This window comes from Elephas maximus, chromosome 5 (assembly GCF_024166365.1).
Source record: "Elephas maximus indicus isolate mEleMax1 chromosome 5, mEleMax1 primary haplotype, whole genome shotgun sequence".
In the NCBI taxonomy this organism is placed as follows: domain Eukaryota; kingdom Metazoa; phylum Chordata; class Mammalia; order Proboscidea; family Elephantidae; genus Elephas; species Elephas maximus.
Window position 1 is genome coordinate 37,436,286 of NC_064823.1, and position 15,583 is coordinate 37,451,868.

The following is a 15,583-nucleotide window of genomic DNA, read 5'->3' on the forward strand; positions in this document are numbered from 1 at the left end:
GTATTTTTTTTTCAGGAGACTAAGCAGAATAATCATAACCCTAAGTGTGACAAATTTGCCTTGATTCTGTCACAGCACACATCCCCACTTCATGCTGTGTGGCCCAGGTGCATAGAGTTCAGCCATGCTAGAGTACTGGGAAAGAGGAATAACTTATAAGGATGCTTTACATCCCGTTGTGATAACTCCCTTGTCGTCATGCTGTGGCAGAACCAACTTCTATAGGCTAGTTATTAAGTATATTTGGTGGTCATTTAAATATAAGCTTTCATACAGCTTTATTACACAGAGTGTATGTGGTAGATCATGCAAAGTCAAAGTTATGTAGACAGTTATTAAATATACTTACTACAGTTCATGACAACAACGTACCCATGGACCAAATTCATATATAGACCTTGTCTTTTGATTTTGACTGGTTCAAGAGAACTCCAAAATGATTCACTGCATTGAGCAAATCTGCTGCAAAAGACCTCTTTGAAGTGTTAAGAAGAAAGATGTCACTTTGAGGACTAAGATGTGCCTGACCCAAGCCATGGTATTTTCAATTTCCTCATATGCGTGCAAAAGCTGGACAATGAATAAGGAAGATAGAAGAATTGATAGTTTTGAATTGTAGTGTTGGCAAAGGATATTGAACGTACCATGGATTGCCAGAAGAATGAACAAATCTGTCTTGGAAGAAGTACAGCCAGAATCTTCCTTAGAAGCAAGGATGACAAGACTTCATCTCATGTGTTTTGGACATGTTATCAGGAGGGACATGTCACTGGAGAAAGACGTCATAACTTGGCTAAGTAGAAAGTCAGTGAAAAAGAGGAAGACCTAAACAATATGGATTGAAACAGTGGCTGCAACAATGGGCTCAAACATAATAATGATTGTGAGGATGGTGCGGTACTGGGCAGCATTTCATTCTGTTGTACACAGGGTAGCTGTGAGACAGAACTGACTCAACAGCATCTAGCAACAACAACAACAAAATGATTTACTGTGTCAACTATGTGAAAAACACTACACCATCATGCCAGGTTGTACACTTGTATTCAACAACTTCAGTCTAATAAGGATTTCACTGAACATGAGAAAATTAAAGCAGACGTTCATACTGATTTGAATAAGCCGATATAATGTGTAACTTCCATCAGTTCTAAAGACATCTCTAAACTATAAAAATAATGTAAAGTGTTTCTTCTTAGTGTATTTTTTCCCCTGATTTTCATTATAAAATGTTGGCCATTCATTCTATTGTCAACCCTTTTTTGCAATCATTATGATGGAACAATGCTATTAAATAAGAGAGGAAGACACCCTGCTGCCACAGGCTTTGAATTAGGGCAAACATTTAGAACACCCGAGAAAAGGAATCTTCAGGGCGAAGCACTATGTGAAAAGAGAACTGAGATCTTGACACTGAAAATACCAAATTTCTCATATATAATCCTCATAATGTTTTGATTTTGTAAAAGTTTTTAGGATTTTTGTTTTGAAAAAGGTTACATCCCCACCTAAACTGGTTCAATTTGCCACATAGAAATATTTATTGTTAAAAACATTGTTAAAGATCAGCATTAAAACATTCATGCTAAAATATTTATAAGGAGGTACGGCTGCTAACAAAGGGTCGGCAGTTCGAATCCACCGGGCGCTCCTTGGAAACTCTATGGGGCAGTTCTACTCTGTCCTATAGGGTCGCTATGAGTCGGAATCAACTCGATGGCACTGGGTTATCAGTTACTAATACTTGGTGAAACATTCTAGGATGGTCCACATTTTTTTTAGTAATTAAACTTATAAGTTCCCAAATCAACATGGACCCTAACACTTATTTCTGATTGCATAGTTTTACCTCTATAATGTCTCCTTACTTCTTTTCTCTTTAACTTGGAGTGTTCCCTGAAGTAGCAGTGGCTATAATTGGGTAGAAAGTCAAAAAGCAAGAGGTAAAATGATTGGCCAAGTGTCACTCTGACTGCCCATGAAGCTGGGCGAAGAAGCCTCTGAGTGCAGAAACCTGCGACCAGACTGGGGAATTGGAAAGACAGGAAATCACATGGATCTCACTTTCAAGGCTCTGGAAGTTAAACAGGAGACACAGAGAAAACTCAACATCACGCCAACACAAAAAGTAAGCTAGCATACAGCATACATAATAATAACCAAAAGAGAAAAAGCATTTTTCTACTAATATGCAATGTCTTATGAGTGCCCGTATAAATGTTCTAGATTATAGTCCTGGGTCATTCATACCAATATATCTTAAGATAAAGGCAGTGTCTTAGTCATCTTGGGAACCCTGGTGGCTTAGTGATTAAGTTCTGTGGCTGCTAACCAAAAGGTCGGCAATTCAAATCCACCAGACTCTCCTAGGAAGCTCTATGGGGCAGTTCTGCTCTGTCCTATAGGGTTGTTATGAGTCGGAATCGATTTGACAGCAACACATTTCTGTTTGTTTGTTTGTTTGTTTTCTTAGTCATCTTGTGCTGCTATAACAGAAATACTACAAGTGGATGGCTTTAACAAAGAGAAATTTATTCTCCCACAGCCTAGTAGGCTACAAGTCCAAACTCAGGGCACCAGCTCCTAGGAGAAGGCCCTCTCTTTCCGTCAGTTACAGAGGAAGGTCCCCATCATCAGTCTTCCCCTAGTCCAGGAGCATCTCCGTGCAGGAACCCCAGGTCCAAAGGATACACCCTGTTCCCAGCACTGCCCTGACGGTGGTATGAGGTCCCCATGTCTTTCTGCTCGATTCTCTCTTTTATATCTCAAAAGAGATTGGCTTAAGACACTACCTAATCTTATAGACTTCATTAATATAACTACCACTAATCCATCTTATTACATCACATTGATAGGATTTACAACACATAGGGAAATCACATCAAAAGATAAAATGGTAGACAATCATACAAGGGAACCATGACCCAGCCAAGTTGACAGATCTTGTGGGGAACACAATTCAATCCATGACAGGCAGGCTGAGTATTTGGCTAATTTCAAAAAAATTCAGATGCCTTGTTAATTCATAAGCTAATTTATTGGGCTTTACTGTTAATTATAGAATTTATTTATAAACACAAATACATATAAGGCAAAGTTTCATAGATAACATGAGTGATTACACAGATATGTGTTATAGGAGAAGGGCACAAAATAAGTCTCCAAAATAAGACAGTTTCCAAAATATAAGCTTAGAGCTGACTGAGGCTTACAGCATAAGGACAACGATGTCAGGAAAAGTCACCCATAATTTGTTATCATGAACTACAGGAAATCGCTCAACAGTTTCCTAACCTTTAATGTGACTTGAAATTATATGACTAAGGCTGTCCCATTTGGGATGCTGGTATATCCCCTTCCTTTGTTCTGAAATATTAGCTATAATTCAGGGCTCAGCACTATTGCTCATCCACTCATAGGGCTTACTGTCTTAGCAAAATCACACTGATCTTTCATCTTTCTCCACGTTCCTATAGAATTAATTTTTGGCAGTGCACAACATAATAACCCACTTCTCACTTAGCAACACGGTTAGGTTTCAAAGACCAGGTCATTACGAAAAAATCAGCATTATGTGAAAATGGAGGATGGCCACATCAGATCACAAATTGGAGGATGGCTATATCATTACATAAGTGCCAAATTACATCATTACATAACTGCCAAACCACTGAGAATCATGGCCCAGCCAACTTGACACATGACCTTAACCATTACAGCCAGCGTCACTCTTACCTTGTATCTCAGCATTTGTTACTGCCAGGCATACGTCATTGATGCATAAAATAGTCAGATAGTAGATTTTTACTATTGTGCTAAATACAAAATATCAGATAATGAGATAGTTGATAAAGTGAGGAGTGGGTCTACTTACTCTGGATTGCTCACTCCTCTTTTGTTGAATTTAAATGTTGTCTATTCAATCAGATTATAAACTTCATCAAAGTATCGATCATTTAGTTTAGCCCAGCAACACCATAGCACCTAACACAGTGCTGCATACCTAGCAACGAAATTGTTAAATTGAAGGATGTTTTCCATACGTTGGGAGGAAACGCCTAAATTAAATTGAATGAAACAAGTTGATTCTTAGAAACTGAAACCCATTAAGCAAATGTTAGAAATCAAGGTCTTTGCCTTAATGAGTACAAACACAAATTAGTTTGCAGAAGAAGAAGATAATTGTGTGTTATCAGAAAAACATGAATAGAAACCAGGTCTGGTAACTAAATAGAAGCTCACCCTCTATATCATGAACTAGGACATATTTTACCATCTCAGTCCAGCTTTCTAAAACTGACCCTCCCTTTTTCTTTTAAATCCTTAAATAGAAAGAAATGCCCTGTCCTATTTACTTGGTCTTTTGTGTATAAAATCATCAAATTTTTTTCTATCAAAAGATAGTCTAATTTTGTAGCAATCCAATGCAAACTCTTCCCTACTAAGTAAAAGGAAATTGGGATGGTAACTTTATTTGTTGTGATTAATCCTGGCAGTGCCCATTGAGACAAAAATAGTCAATGGTTTTTGTTTCTGCTACCAACAGGAATTAGAACAAATATAAGAAGAAAAAGAATTAAAGCTGAAAGCCTACTTATGGTCTGCTCTGAATCAGGACAAGACAGATACAGATTTAAAAATTTAAATCTATTTCAATATATAATCTCATGTCTCTTTAGAAACTTCTCAAAGGAGGAAAAGAAACTGCAACCATTTTTAGAAAAAAAGTCTGATAAAGAAGCTTTACTAGAAAAATCATTGAGAATATAATACTCGCAAAGCTTCTGCAGAGAATAAGTGGAGCTAAAGTTGTGAGACTAGGATCAACTTCTTATGCTAGCTTAATTTAACAAACCTAAGCCACATGAAGACACCAGTTTAATTATTTTTTTGTTCCATCTATTTCTGTGGATTTTCAAAATCCAGTATATTGTTTGTATAGATGGATAGAATCATCTACACCAACATATCACAAAATACAATAAAAGCACAAGGAGAGAAAAGGGGAGTGCTACATGGGGGGATATTATAGAAAACCAAGAAGGGAATCTCCTTTACATTTCATTCCCATAGGTCAAAGGGAACATTTTGGAGAATGTGATCAACTGATGCAAGAGGTCAAGCAACAATGGAGGAAAGAATCAGGAGGATACCCTAGCAGAAGACAGACCTGTAGATACCACAAACACTTTGCAAGAGACACAGAGAACAGCTTAGCACCTGGTTTCCATGGGAGAAGTGGCTCAAAATATGCGATTAGCTGAATAGTAAGAAAAATGTCTATTACCCACTACCACCATCCCTGAGAAAAGTCCCTGAGCCTCCAGCTTCTCATCTACAAAACTGGGATAATAATACTTAAGGACATTATTTTGAAGATTACACGAAATAGCGTATGTGAAGCAATTTTAGCTTACAGGCATAAGAATAAGATTAAGATAGAAAAAAATACTTTCTATTCTCTTGTCTCATTGCTGTTGCCATCTAAACATAAAAAGAAAAGAAACAACTCTGTCAGAGCCAAGTAATAACCTAACACATCTAATTAAAATTAGAGATTCTTCTTTCTAAGCTAGCTTGGCTTCATGTCTGCTGACAACATTCTAAGGCAATAGCTCTGAATTCTGGGATGCACAGAAGAGCTGGAAGCCTGCTAAAAATCCTCAAAACTTCCAATTCAGCAGGTCTGAAGTGGGCTCTAAGAATCTGAATTACGGTAGCAGGCAATTCAGGTAATTCTGGAAGCTGTGGTTGGTAGACGGCATTTTGAAAACCACTGCTCTAAAAAGGGTATTCTAGGATTAATTAGTTATTATTTACCCAAGAAATCAGCAGTGAAAAAAATCAGCATCATAAAGATGGGTAAACAGAAGCAGAGAGATGGACATTAGAAGAAAATCACAGAACACTGGCTTGTAAGGGATATTTTCTAGCCAATAAAAAATTCTATCATCCCCAACAGATGGTCATCTTAAATACCTTCAGTGATAGGGAATTGCTGTCTTCAGGCAACACATGCTATTTTGGGCCATAAATTGATGTAAAAAAGGGCAAATCATAAGTTATTTGGAAAACTGAAGAAATGAGGATATTATTCGGGATAAATTTTATGTATGAAAGCCTTTCCAGACTTGACTGAACTAGATAAGGTCCCAACGTTAAATTCAAAACAACTCAGTTACAGAATTATGTTGGTCATTCAATTGTTGGATCTCTACCCGATTCCACTAAAAAGGCCATACTTCCCGTGGCTGTTGCGAAAATAAACCTTTTCATATGTCTCTCATTCACATTTCAATGGTGCAACATTTCAATGACACATCTGGCACTGCTGTAATTTCCCTATTTAGGCAGCGGTTTTAAGTAAACAGCAGTAAAAATATACATAACCAAAATATTTCATACTGGTCTTGAATATTTTAAAACAATGGTCCAGATCGAAGAGTCTTAAAAGGGATACATGTTATCCTACAGAGCCATTTTCTCCTGCTACTCTATTGAAAACAGAGCCATTTGTTTCTTTACTTGATTTGGAAGAATTCTCAAAACTTGGTGGTTTTCAAAGGCTCTGTCATGTGTGATTGATGATTTGTCTACATTACTAACAATGATTTATTTTCCTTGGGCACAAAAGACAGACATATAAAAAGGTTTACTTTTTTTAATGTAAATTATCAAAGGCTCATGCAGCCTGTTCTAGATCAAATCCACTGCCATGTTACCAGTACAAAATAAGGAAGTGTACGGTGCTGCACACTACTATGGTCTTGGATTATTGTAATCTAATCTGCCAAAATATTGTGTAGATTAAGAAACCTTGACACTCGTTTGGAATTTGTTGTTGATGTTAGTTGCCATTGAGTCGGCTCTAATTTATGGCTAATTTATGTATAACGGAATGAAATGTTGACTGTTCCAGGGCTATCTTCATGATTGTTGGCACTTTTTAGTCCATTGTAGAGGATGCTAGAAAATCTGTTAAATTCACTCATTCCACATAGGTCTCTATGCTTTCTGTTAGTTCAGGATTCCAGTTAAAAATTGGAGTAGTCTCCATTTCCTCTTGTCCTTTGAACCACCACCAGAACACCAATCCCAAATCTGTACCTTGGCCAATATTTATTTGTGTGAATTAACTGGACCCTAAAGGCACTGTTTCATTGAGGTATTAGAGGATGTAGGCTTCTATGAATATTTTGTCCACATTACTATCTATGATTTATTTTCCTTGGACACAAAAGAACACCCAATAATAAATAAATCCGTCTCTCCAAAAATGTCTTGGTTTTCAAGTCTGAAAAAGAGAAAAGCAGCCCCTGACGTCTAGGAGCTGGCCTGGTACTGTGTGTTTCTAAGAGCTGGCCTGGTACTCCTAGCTAGGTCTTGGGGTTCTCCAGTTGAACATAAGCAATTTCACAAAACATCAACATCAGGCACAGCCACTTTGTGACCACAATGGATCAACACAAAAACAGGACCCCTCCCATATCCCTATCATGTACGAACACAGGCAAAACATGAACCTTGTCCTTGCCACAAAATACCAAATATTTCCCTTTCTCACTAAGTGAAAGCTTGCTGTTTCTTCATCAGCTACAGTTTTAGCCTCACTCTAGTCTGTCTTCTCTATAGATAATATTTCTTGAAGTACCAATCACAGAATTGTCCCCACTTTCTGACAGTACCCATACCAGAGTCATTCCTTGGACCCTCCCCAAATATTACTCAGTGAAAGCCAAATCCTCGGAGTCCTTTCTAAGGCCCTCTTGCTGAGATGTCCCATGGTTCCCCAAAATGTGTATCCTCCCTCGCTGCAACAAGCAAAAACTCAATTCATTCAACTACAGGTATGTTACTGGAGCTAGAACAGACGTTCTTGAGAAAAACTGAAAGAATTTCTATCCTCAAGGTAATCACTAAAATTCTGATATAAAATAAACTTACTAAGCTTATTTTCTCACAGTGTGAGTCTTGTGGCAAAGAACGCAGAAGAACCATTTTTGTCCCTCAGATGAACCATTTAGGTGGGTGTAGAATAAATAAGCAGGTTATGGCCCATCTGTTATATATTTACTACAGGCAGAGGCTGTTTTCAAGGAATATGATTTAGCAGGACAGATCTACATCCAGGCCAGAGTGAGCCTGATGGTCCACAATGCTGGATGCTTGTATAGAATCCTACTGTGGATTCATCATGAATTTTTAGTAGAAAAGCAGACAACTGAATTCACACGATGTGGTACTGACTTTGCTCCAATTCTTGCTTTTCTCAGATTTTAATGCTTATTGGGGATGCTAATCTCTCGATTATTGTGTCTTCATCAAAGCACATTGAATAGACTAATTTCAAAATACGAAAATTTGTGTTGCTTGTTGTGCAAAGTGATATGAGGCAGTAATCTAAAGACCTAGGGTACATTTATGTCAATCTCAAAAGTAGTATGAGACAAAAAGTTTTCAATTACAGCGTATAACTTTGGACATTTTGAAAAATAACTAGTAGTCTTTTTAAAGTATTAATACTATATTCTGTCATCTGTGTCTCACTCAAAAAAAAATAAGCAGACATATGGCTTTCCTTCTACAGGGCTTATTCCAACAAGTAACTGCCACTTAAGGGAACAATAATAACACCTAAAAGTCATTGTAACAAACTATACATTAAATACTGCTCCAAGAATTTTATACACATCATTTCTAGTCTTCACAAAATACTAAAACGTATATACAACTTCACATTTTACAAATAAAGACCTGGATTACAGAAATAAAATGATATGCACCAGTGACAAAACATTAAATGGTAGAGTTGAGATTCAAACCACATATGTCTCAGACTTGACAAGCTATGCAGTGTGTGTGCTCCTGTGTGTGTGTGTGTGTCTCCTACTATATCATGTCATCAGTATTCTTTTCATCTCTAGTAAAATAACTTTTAGCACTCAATGTTCACTGTATTTTAACAGCTTATTTAATATACGCCTCTGAATGTATGCACAAATACACACACACACACATTCATCATTTGTTATTAATTGCTCTCTTTTTGGTATACATTTGGAAAGGACTTATTCCTGAAATAAATATGTTTGAGACAATGGAGCTTACATATAATATAGTTATTATACATGATGATTTTGTCTTCTCTCCTCCCTCAAATATTTTTAAATGGCTTTGGTAATATGAATTTAGTATTATCACTGAGAGCTTAAATTCTCCCTGAGATACGTTCCCTTTAGTATTCCTGGGTATAATGTTTCCAGTGCAGCACAGAGCCTTCAGATAGAAATTAAGAGAATGTTGATAATGTGACTTAAAGCAAAAAATTTCCTTCCTTCCTCTTCTCCCCTCTCCTCTCTCTCTTCTTTTTTTTTTCTCTATATTTTTTTAATATTGATCAATTAGCTAACACTGTATAAAACCACCCTCAAAGGCTCTGGGATCAAGAATGCCTAGATACAAAAGGACATTCTATCAATGTCCCTGCCTGCCCTGAATTATCCTTTTGCCTTTATCAGATTGCATCACTATCTCCATGCTATTATTAAATAATTATCATATGTGGGTATGCTTATTCTTATCAAATTACATGGCACTGTACAAGTACACGGCTCCCTTGTTTGCTGATACAATGATCTTTTAAATATCAGAGGCTTGAAATTATTTCACCTTATTTAGATTATGAGGCCTTTAGTACTCCAGATATATATTTTGAGACACGATGCAATGCCAACATTATTAAACTGACAAAAACATGCATTTGTTCATCATTTTTATTTTTTTAAGCTGTCTGTTCAAAATCCAAAACCAGCTAACATTGGAAGCCATTTACATTAGAATCATATTTTGTATTCCACCAGTATTATTGCCTCCAGAAAATAAATGCATTATAGAACCATTCATTTTGAAAACATCTTTTTCAGAGGTGGGGCTCAGGGAGCTCTGGGAGGCTGCAACAGTTTACCAGGAGTCAGGCCATAAAGAAGGAAGTGCTGGCACTGGGTGGGGCCGAATAGTTTGCATCTTTCTCACTGTTTCTCAATGCTTTCCTTTCCATGAAAATCAAGGGTGTGGGAATGTATGCCAGGGTAAGAAATCCTACAGACTGCTTTGTGTGCCCAACAACCCCCACTCCATAATATCTTTAGCTGCTTGTCTTGATCATTGAAAGAGCTATCACACTAATGTCTGGGAAAACTGCGGAGGAGCTGAGCTAACCAAAGAAATATCATGTTGGAGGTCATATTTCTCCTGTTACCAGAGTCTTTTCTCCTTATGAAGAATACACTTAGCCCAGAACCAAAAGCCTTTTTGCTGTCTAGCCATCTCAAGACCATCACAGAGCAAACACATCTGGCCAAAAATCTCCCTTTTGCTTCACGATCCACCTTGCTTAACACTTTCTCTTTTGAACTCACTCATTCTAAAAATAAAATGAATCTCTCTGTATCCAGTTAACACGAGAAGCATCCGTCAGTAGCCAAAATCCTCAATAACCCACATGCTGAACACACCTTATCTCTGTCCACTTCACCAAGCTCTAGCGAATGTATCCATTTTGAACGGAGCGGCTCCTTTAACATTCTCAAAAAGCAGCAGTTTGCACCTGCCTCTTTAAAAAGCATTGCTTTGCCTGCTATAGAGACTATAGTTACTCATGATGCTCCGCTGTTTCTATAGTCACACTGAAATTACACACTCGCACATACACATTTACATATAAAAAAAATAGACATTCCTAATTCTGGCAGTTTACCTTTTTGGGTCTTTTTTTCCGCTGGCTACTGCCATTGAACTTCTCTCCACTGTCGCTTTTCTGAGCTGCATCTTCGTCCATCGTTTTGAGCAGTTTGGAAAGAAAATAGCTCTGCCATTAAACCCTGCCGCCTGTACAGACCACTAGCGAGTGTGCACTTGCTGGAGGAAAGCAGGAGGAGGAGGAGGGGTGGGGAAGGGGCACGCACTGGGAGGGTGAGGACGGTGACGTTGCCATGGCAGCAGCTGCCACAACTGTTTATCTGACTGCATTGTTAAATCTGATTCAACCAATTACCATCAGGGACCGGTTACAATGAAGAAAGCCTTGAAAAAAGAATGCCAGGGACTAAGAATGATTTGGGGACTCTGGCTGGTTCGATCAGCTCTTAACTCACAAACAAAACCTGCACTTCATTTTCTTCCTACAGGTACTTCAACACAGAACAGACACAATGCATAACCAGAACACTGTGGCATTCTTGAATGTATCTCTGAGCCTGAAGGGGTACATTTCAGCCAGTGAAGAGGGTACTTAGGGGAAAGGATGTTATTAAATTCTCAAAGTGAATATGAGAAAGTCACGTTTTTATAAGATGTTATTCTCTTGATTTCAAATTATAATCTTTCATAACTGAGCTCAAGGATAACTCCTGCCATAAAGTCTTGAGACCAGCTTCCCCAGTAACCAGGCAACTTAGACCCCTCCCTCATCTGTGTCTCCTCTTTCCATGTGTGCTACTGACAGAGCACCTGTAAACTAGTGCACAAGGCACTGTTTATCCAGCTGTCTTTTCTTGACAGGTATGAGCTTCTTAAGGCCAGGGACTGTGTGTGCGTGTGTGTGTGTGCGCGCGCGCGTGCATGCGTGTGTGCATGTTGGGTTGTGTTTGGTGGGGGAAGATCATTGAATTTCCCAGAGCCAAGCATGATGCATGGTGCATTAAAGGTGACTAATGAAGGTTTTGGAAACCCTGGTGGCATAGTGGTCAAGAGTTATGGCTGCTAACCAAAAGGTTGGCATTTTGAATCCACCAGGCTCTCCTTGGAAACTCTATGGGGCAGTTGTACTCTGTCCGATAGGGTTGCTATGAGTTGGAATCCACTCGACAGCAGTGGGTTTGGTTTTTAATGAAGGTTTTGGGAGCCCTGGTGGCGTACTGGTTAAGAGCTCAGGCTGCTAACCAAAAGGTTGACAGTTTGAATCAACCAGCAGCTCCTTGGAAACTCTATGGAACAGTTCTACTCTGTCTTATACGGTCGCTATGAGTCGGAGTCGACTGGATGGCAACAGGTTTGTTTTTTGGTTAATGAAGGTTTATGAATATATGTGAATATATAAGTCAGACACCACGGGTGATACCATCATAAGAAAGTCATGAAGTTAAAACATTTTATGATATATCTTTAAAATATTCTTATCCTAATTTTTGCTGATGACTAATGAATAAAACACAATCCCTGCTCTCAAGGAGCTTGTAATATTTCCAGAACTCTTCTTCATAAGAAAACAGGTTTTTGTTTTTGTTTTTTTTTAATATAACAAGAAGCCTAGTCTCATCTACTGGATCAAGGTGGCCATGTTCGTTGATATAAGCATATTAAATTGTGGATGCAACCACAGTTTCATATTTTTAAAAAATACACATATGCACACACTAAAATATTCATCTATCACTAGAAAATGAACTCAAAGTATAATGCATGGAATAATTAAATGTAAAAAATAAAGTAAGGATTAAATCAGTAGGACAATGTATATAATTGCACTCTGAAAATTAAAGATGTCTATGTAAACTTGTTATGTTATTGTTAACCCTATCATTATTATAAATATAGGTAGTTTTCCACTCAGAAAGGTCTATCTTAAAATGTGTCTAACATACAAATATCTGCCAAAGTTGGGAACTTACCTTTCTAGCAGACACAGCAAGATATGATACCATCGAAAGGGGAAAAGAAGGAAAGAAGATGACTTTTCTAGCAACTGTATCTGTAGGGCAGATGTGTTACTAACACACTTTGTTTTCAGTTGAAGTCAGATTGTATTTTTAAGTCAATGAGTTAAACCAGTTTCAGTAGCCCAGTTAGGCACCTAATCATTGCAAATTGCAAACAAATGTGTTTAAAATATACTTTAATATTTTATTAATTAGTAACTGCTTATTACAGTTGGACAACCTTTTATCATAGTGTCTTCTCTCAACATAAAAAATATACTGGGTGCTCCAAACACTCAGGTTCAGTAACTTTAATAATTTTCTATAACCTCCTGGTTGCTTGGTGTTGTTCTGGAATATTATTTAAACTATTACACTTCCTTTAGAGAGTACATTCCTATACAAATCCTATATTAGCTACATTTTATAAACACCTACATTCAAAGTGTGAAATAAGAATCTCAGCAAGTGGACAAATTAAACAGGAGCTAGTGATGTGATAGAATCCCTGGGAGTTGCAAATGGTTAATATTCTTGGCTGCTAACCAAAGGTTGGAGGTTGAAGTTCACCCAGAGGTGCCTCAGAAGAAAGGCATGGTGATCGATTTCCAAAATATCAGCCACTGAGAACCCTGTGGAGCACAGTTCTACTCTGAAACACATGGGGTCACCATGAGTCAGAATCGTTTCTATGGCAACTGGTCGGTAGTAGTGCTACATTCATAACAGATAAACGCCCTGTATAGGAAAACCAAACCCGTTATTATCAAGTTGATTCCAACTCCTAGCAACCCTACAGGACAGAACAGAACTATCCCACAGGGTTTCCAAGGGACAGCTGGTGGATTCAAACTGCCAACATTTTGGTTAGCAGACAAGTTCTTAACCACTGCGCCACCAGGGCTGTGCCCTACATATAGGGGACGTCAGCTGATGTTATGGTGTTGAAGGTGTTTGGGGCAGTCATCTTTTCCTCCTTTGAAGCTCTCAATCAATTTCTCTGTGCCTCTACTGGAATTCTTTGCTCTCTATCCTCATAGTGCAGTTTTTAGCGGGCATGTCCTTGACTGAACGATGAGCTTCTTGAAGGCAGGATTAATACCTGTCTATCTCTGCATCTCAGATGGTGCCTAACAGTGTATGGTATTTACTAGGGATCCAAGGCCTATTTTTAAAAGCAATAGAGAAACATTTTCAGTGTTTACTGTAGTTTATATTTATGGTTAAACTTCTAAGCAGTAAAATTTTCACTTCCTAGGATTTCTTTTATTTTGTATACTTCCTGATATTAAAAAAAAAAACAAAAAACATTGCCATTCAGTTGATTCCAACTCATGGCCACCCCATGTGTTAGAGTAGAGCCGCTCAGGGTTTTCTTGGCTGCAATTTTACAGAAGCAGATCACCAGGCCCTTCTTCTGAGGTGCCAACTTTAGGTTAGTAGTTGATCACAAAGTGCTTGTGAGGAGCTATGTATTAGTTTAAATAAGACTTTCAAAGATATTTGAGAAATTGGAGTTGCTATGGCTAAGATGGCAGTGATAATAATACTTTACGTTTGTAAAGCGTTTTATAGTTTTTAAACCCCCTTTGGGCTTCTCCAATGGAAGTTCCAGGAGGGCAGAGACCTTTGTCTGTTCTGCTGACTGATGTATCCCAAGAACCTAGCACAATGCTAGCTCATGGTAGACACTCAGTAAATATTAGATGACTTCATCGGGTTATTACAACCATACTGAAAGAAAGCTAATATTAATCACACACAATACAGGTGAGAACACCAAAGTGAAAAACAGGTTTGGTGACTTGCTCGGAGTCTCAAAGTTAATGAGGTGCAGTGCTAAAGCTCTTTTGAAAGTAAGCCACTGTTCTTTTATTAAATCATGGCTGCTTCAATGAAAAGTGGCCACTTAATAAAGTGCTGTCAGATGGGCAAAGACTAAGATAGAAAATGCCAAGAGCACAAGCCACAGCGAAGTGATAGTGATTTAAGTGGAAAAAGGAAGACGTCTTTATTGGTTTTATGGCAAGCATATTTAATAGGCACAGGTTTTTAGAGGAGATTATAATAATGTTTATATCCCTAACTCTCTTTTATTAAACCATTGGAGTTAATACTGTATTAGAGGACCTAAAACATACAACTTTCATTTTTTAATCATAACATGATTTGAGTAGGGTAAAGTTCCCAGAACGATAAACAACTATGTCTTAGAGATAGATTATTTGCTAAAAGTTTACTTGTGTGTTGGAGTTGCAAATGCATTTTTCATAGAAACAATGTTATAAGTAAACGCTTGGTTTTCTGAAGCCCTCGAGAGACTTTCCCACTCAACTTGTGGTACAGAATCTTAATGGTTGGGTAGAGACTGGACAGTGGCCAACCAAACCATTTCTCTTTTTCTCTTGGGCGCACAGCTAGACCATATTTCCCAGCCTCTTTTTTTTTTTTTTTTTTTCTGATGCAGTTAGTTACAGGCATTTGACATAGCTCTAGCCCTTGAAATGCAGATGAAAGTGAGGTATGCCACTTTCAGACCTAGCTAACAAAACTCTCCCACAAGTAATCTTCTCTCTTGGTCCATCTGCTGGATGAATACAAAAGAAGAAATGACCTAAAGAGTGGCAGAGCAACAGGTTGGAAAAAGCCTGAGTCCCTGAGTGACTGTGGAGCAGAGTCCCTCTCCCTTCCCTTCACTCCTCCACTGACACTCACTGGACATGGGTAACGTCTCCTCATGAGCACTCTGTCACTGAGATTACGGTTTTGTTTATTACAACATTAGCCTACAGTAACTAATATAATCACCATGTATACTCATGTTTCAAGGAACGATGCAGTCTCAGTTCTACCTTGGGATGCCCTTTATGTGAATGATACTTTCAGTG

General features: G+C 38.0%; 1 protein-coding gene across 5 annotated transcripts in view; it reads right to left on the minus strand.

The window, feature by feature from the left end:
- Nucleotides 1-15,583, minus strand: part of ANK2 (ankyrin 2) — a 765,621-nt gene that overhangs the window by 385,538 nt on the left and 364,500 nt on the right. For 2 of the 5 annotated variants that reach the window (XM_049885490.1, XM_049885489.1), the window contains exon 1: nucleotides 10,757-10,852. The exons of 2 other annotated variants lie outside the window; for them this stretch is intronic. In XM_049885490.1, the coding sequence (XP_049741447.1) occupies nucleotides 10,757-10,837 (81 nt within the window). In that variant the 5' untranslated portion in view covers nucleotides 10,838-10,852. Of the gene's footprint in view, nucleotides 1-10,756; nucleotides 10,882-15,583 lie in introns of those variants that run through there. One more of the 5 variants, XM_049885477.1, reaches the window with a different exon arrangement.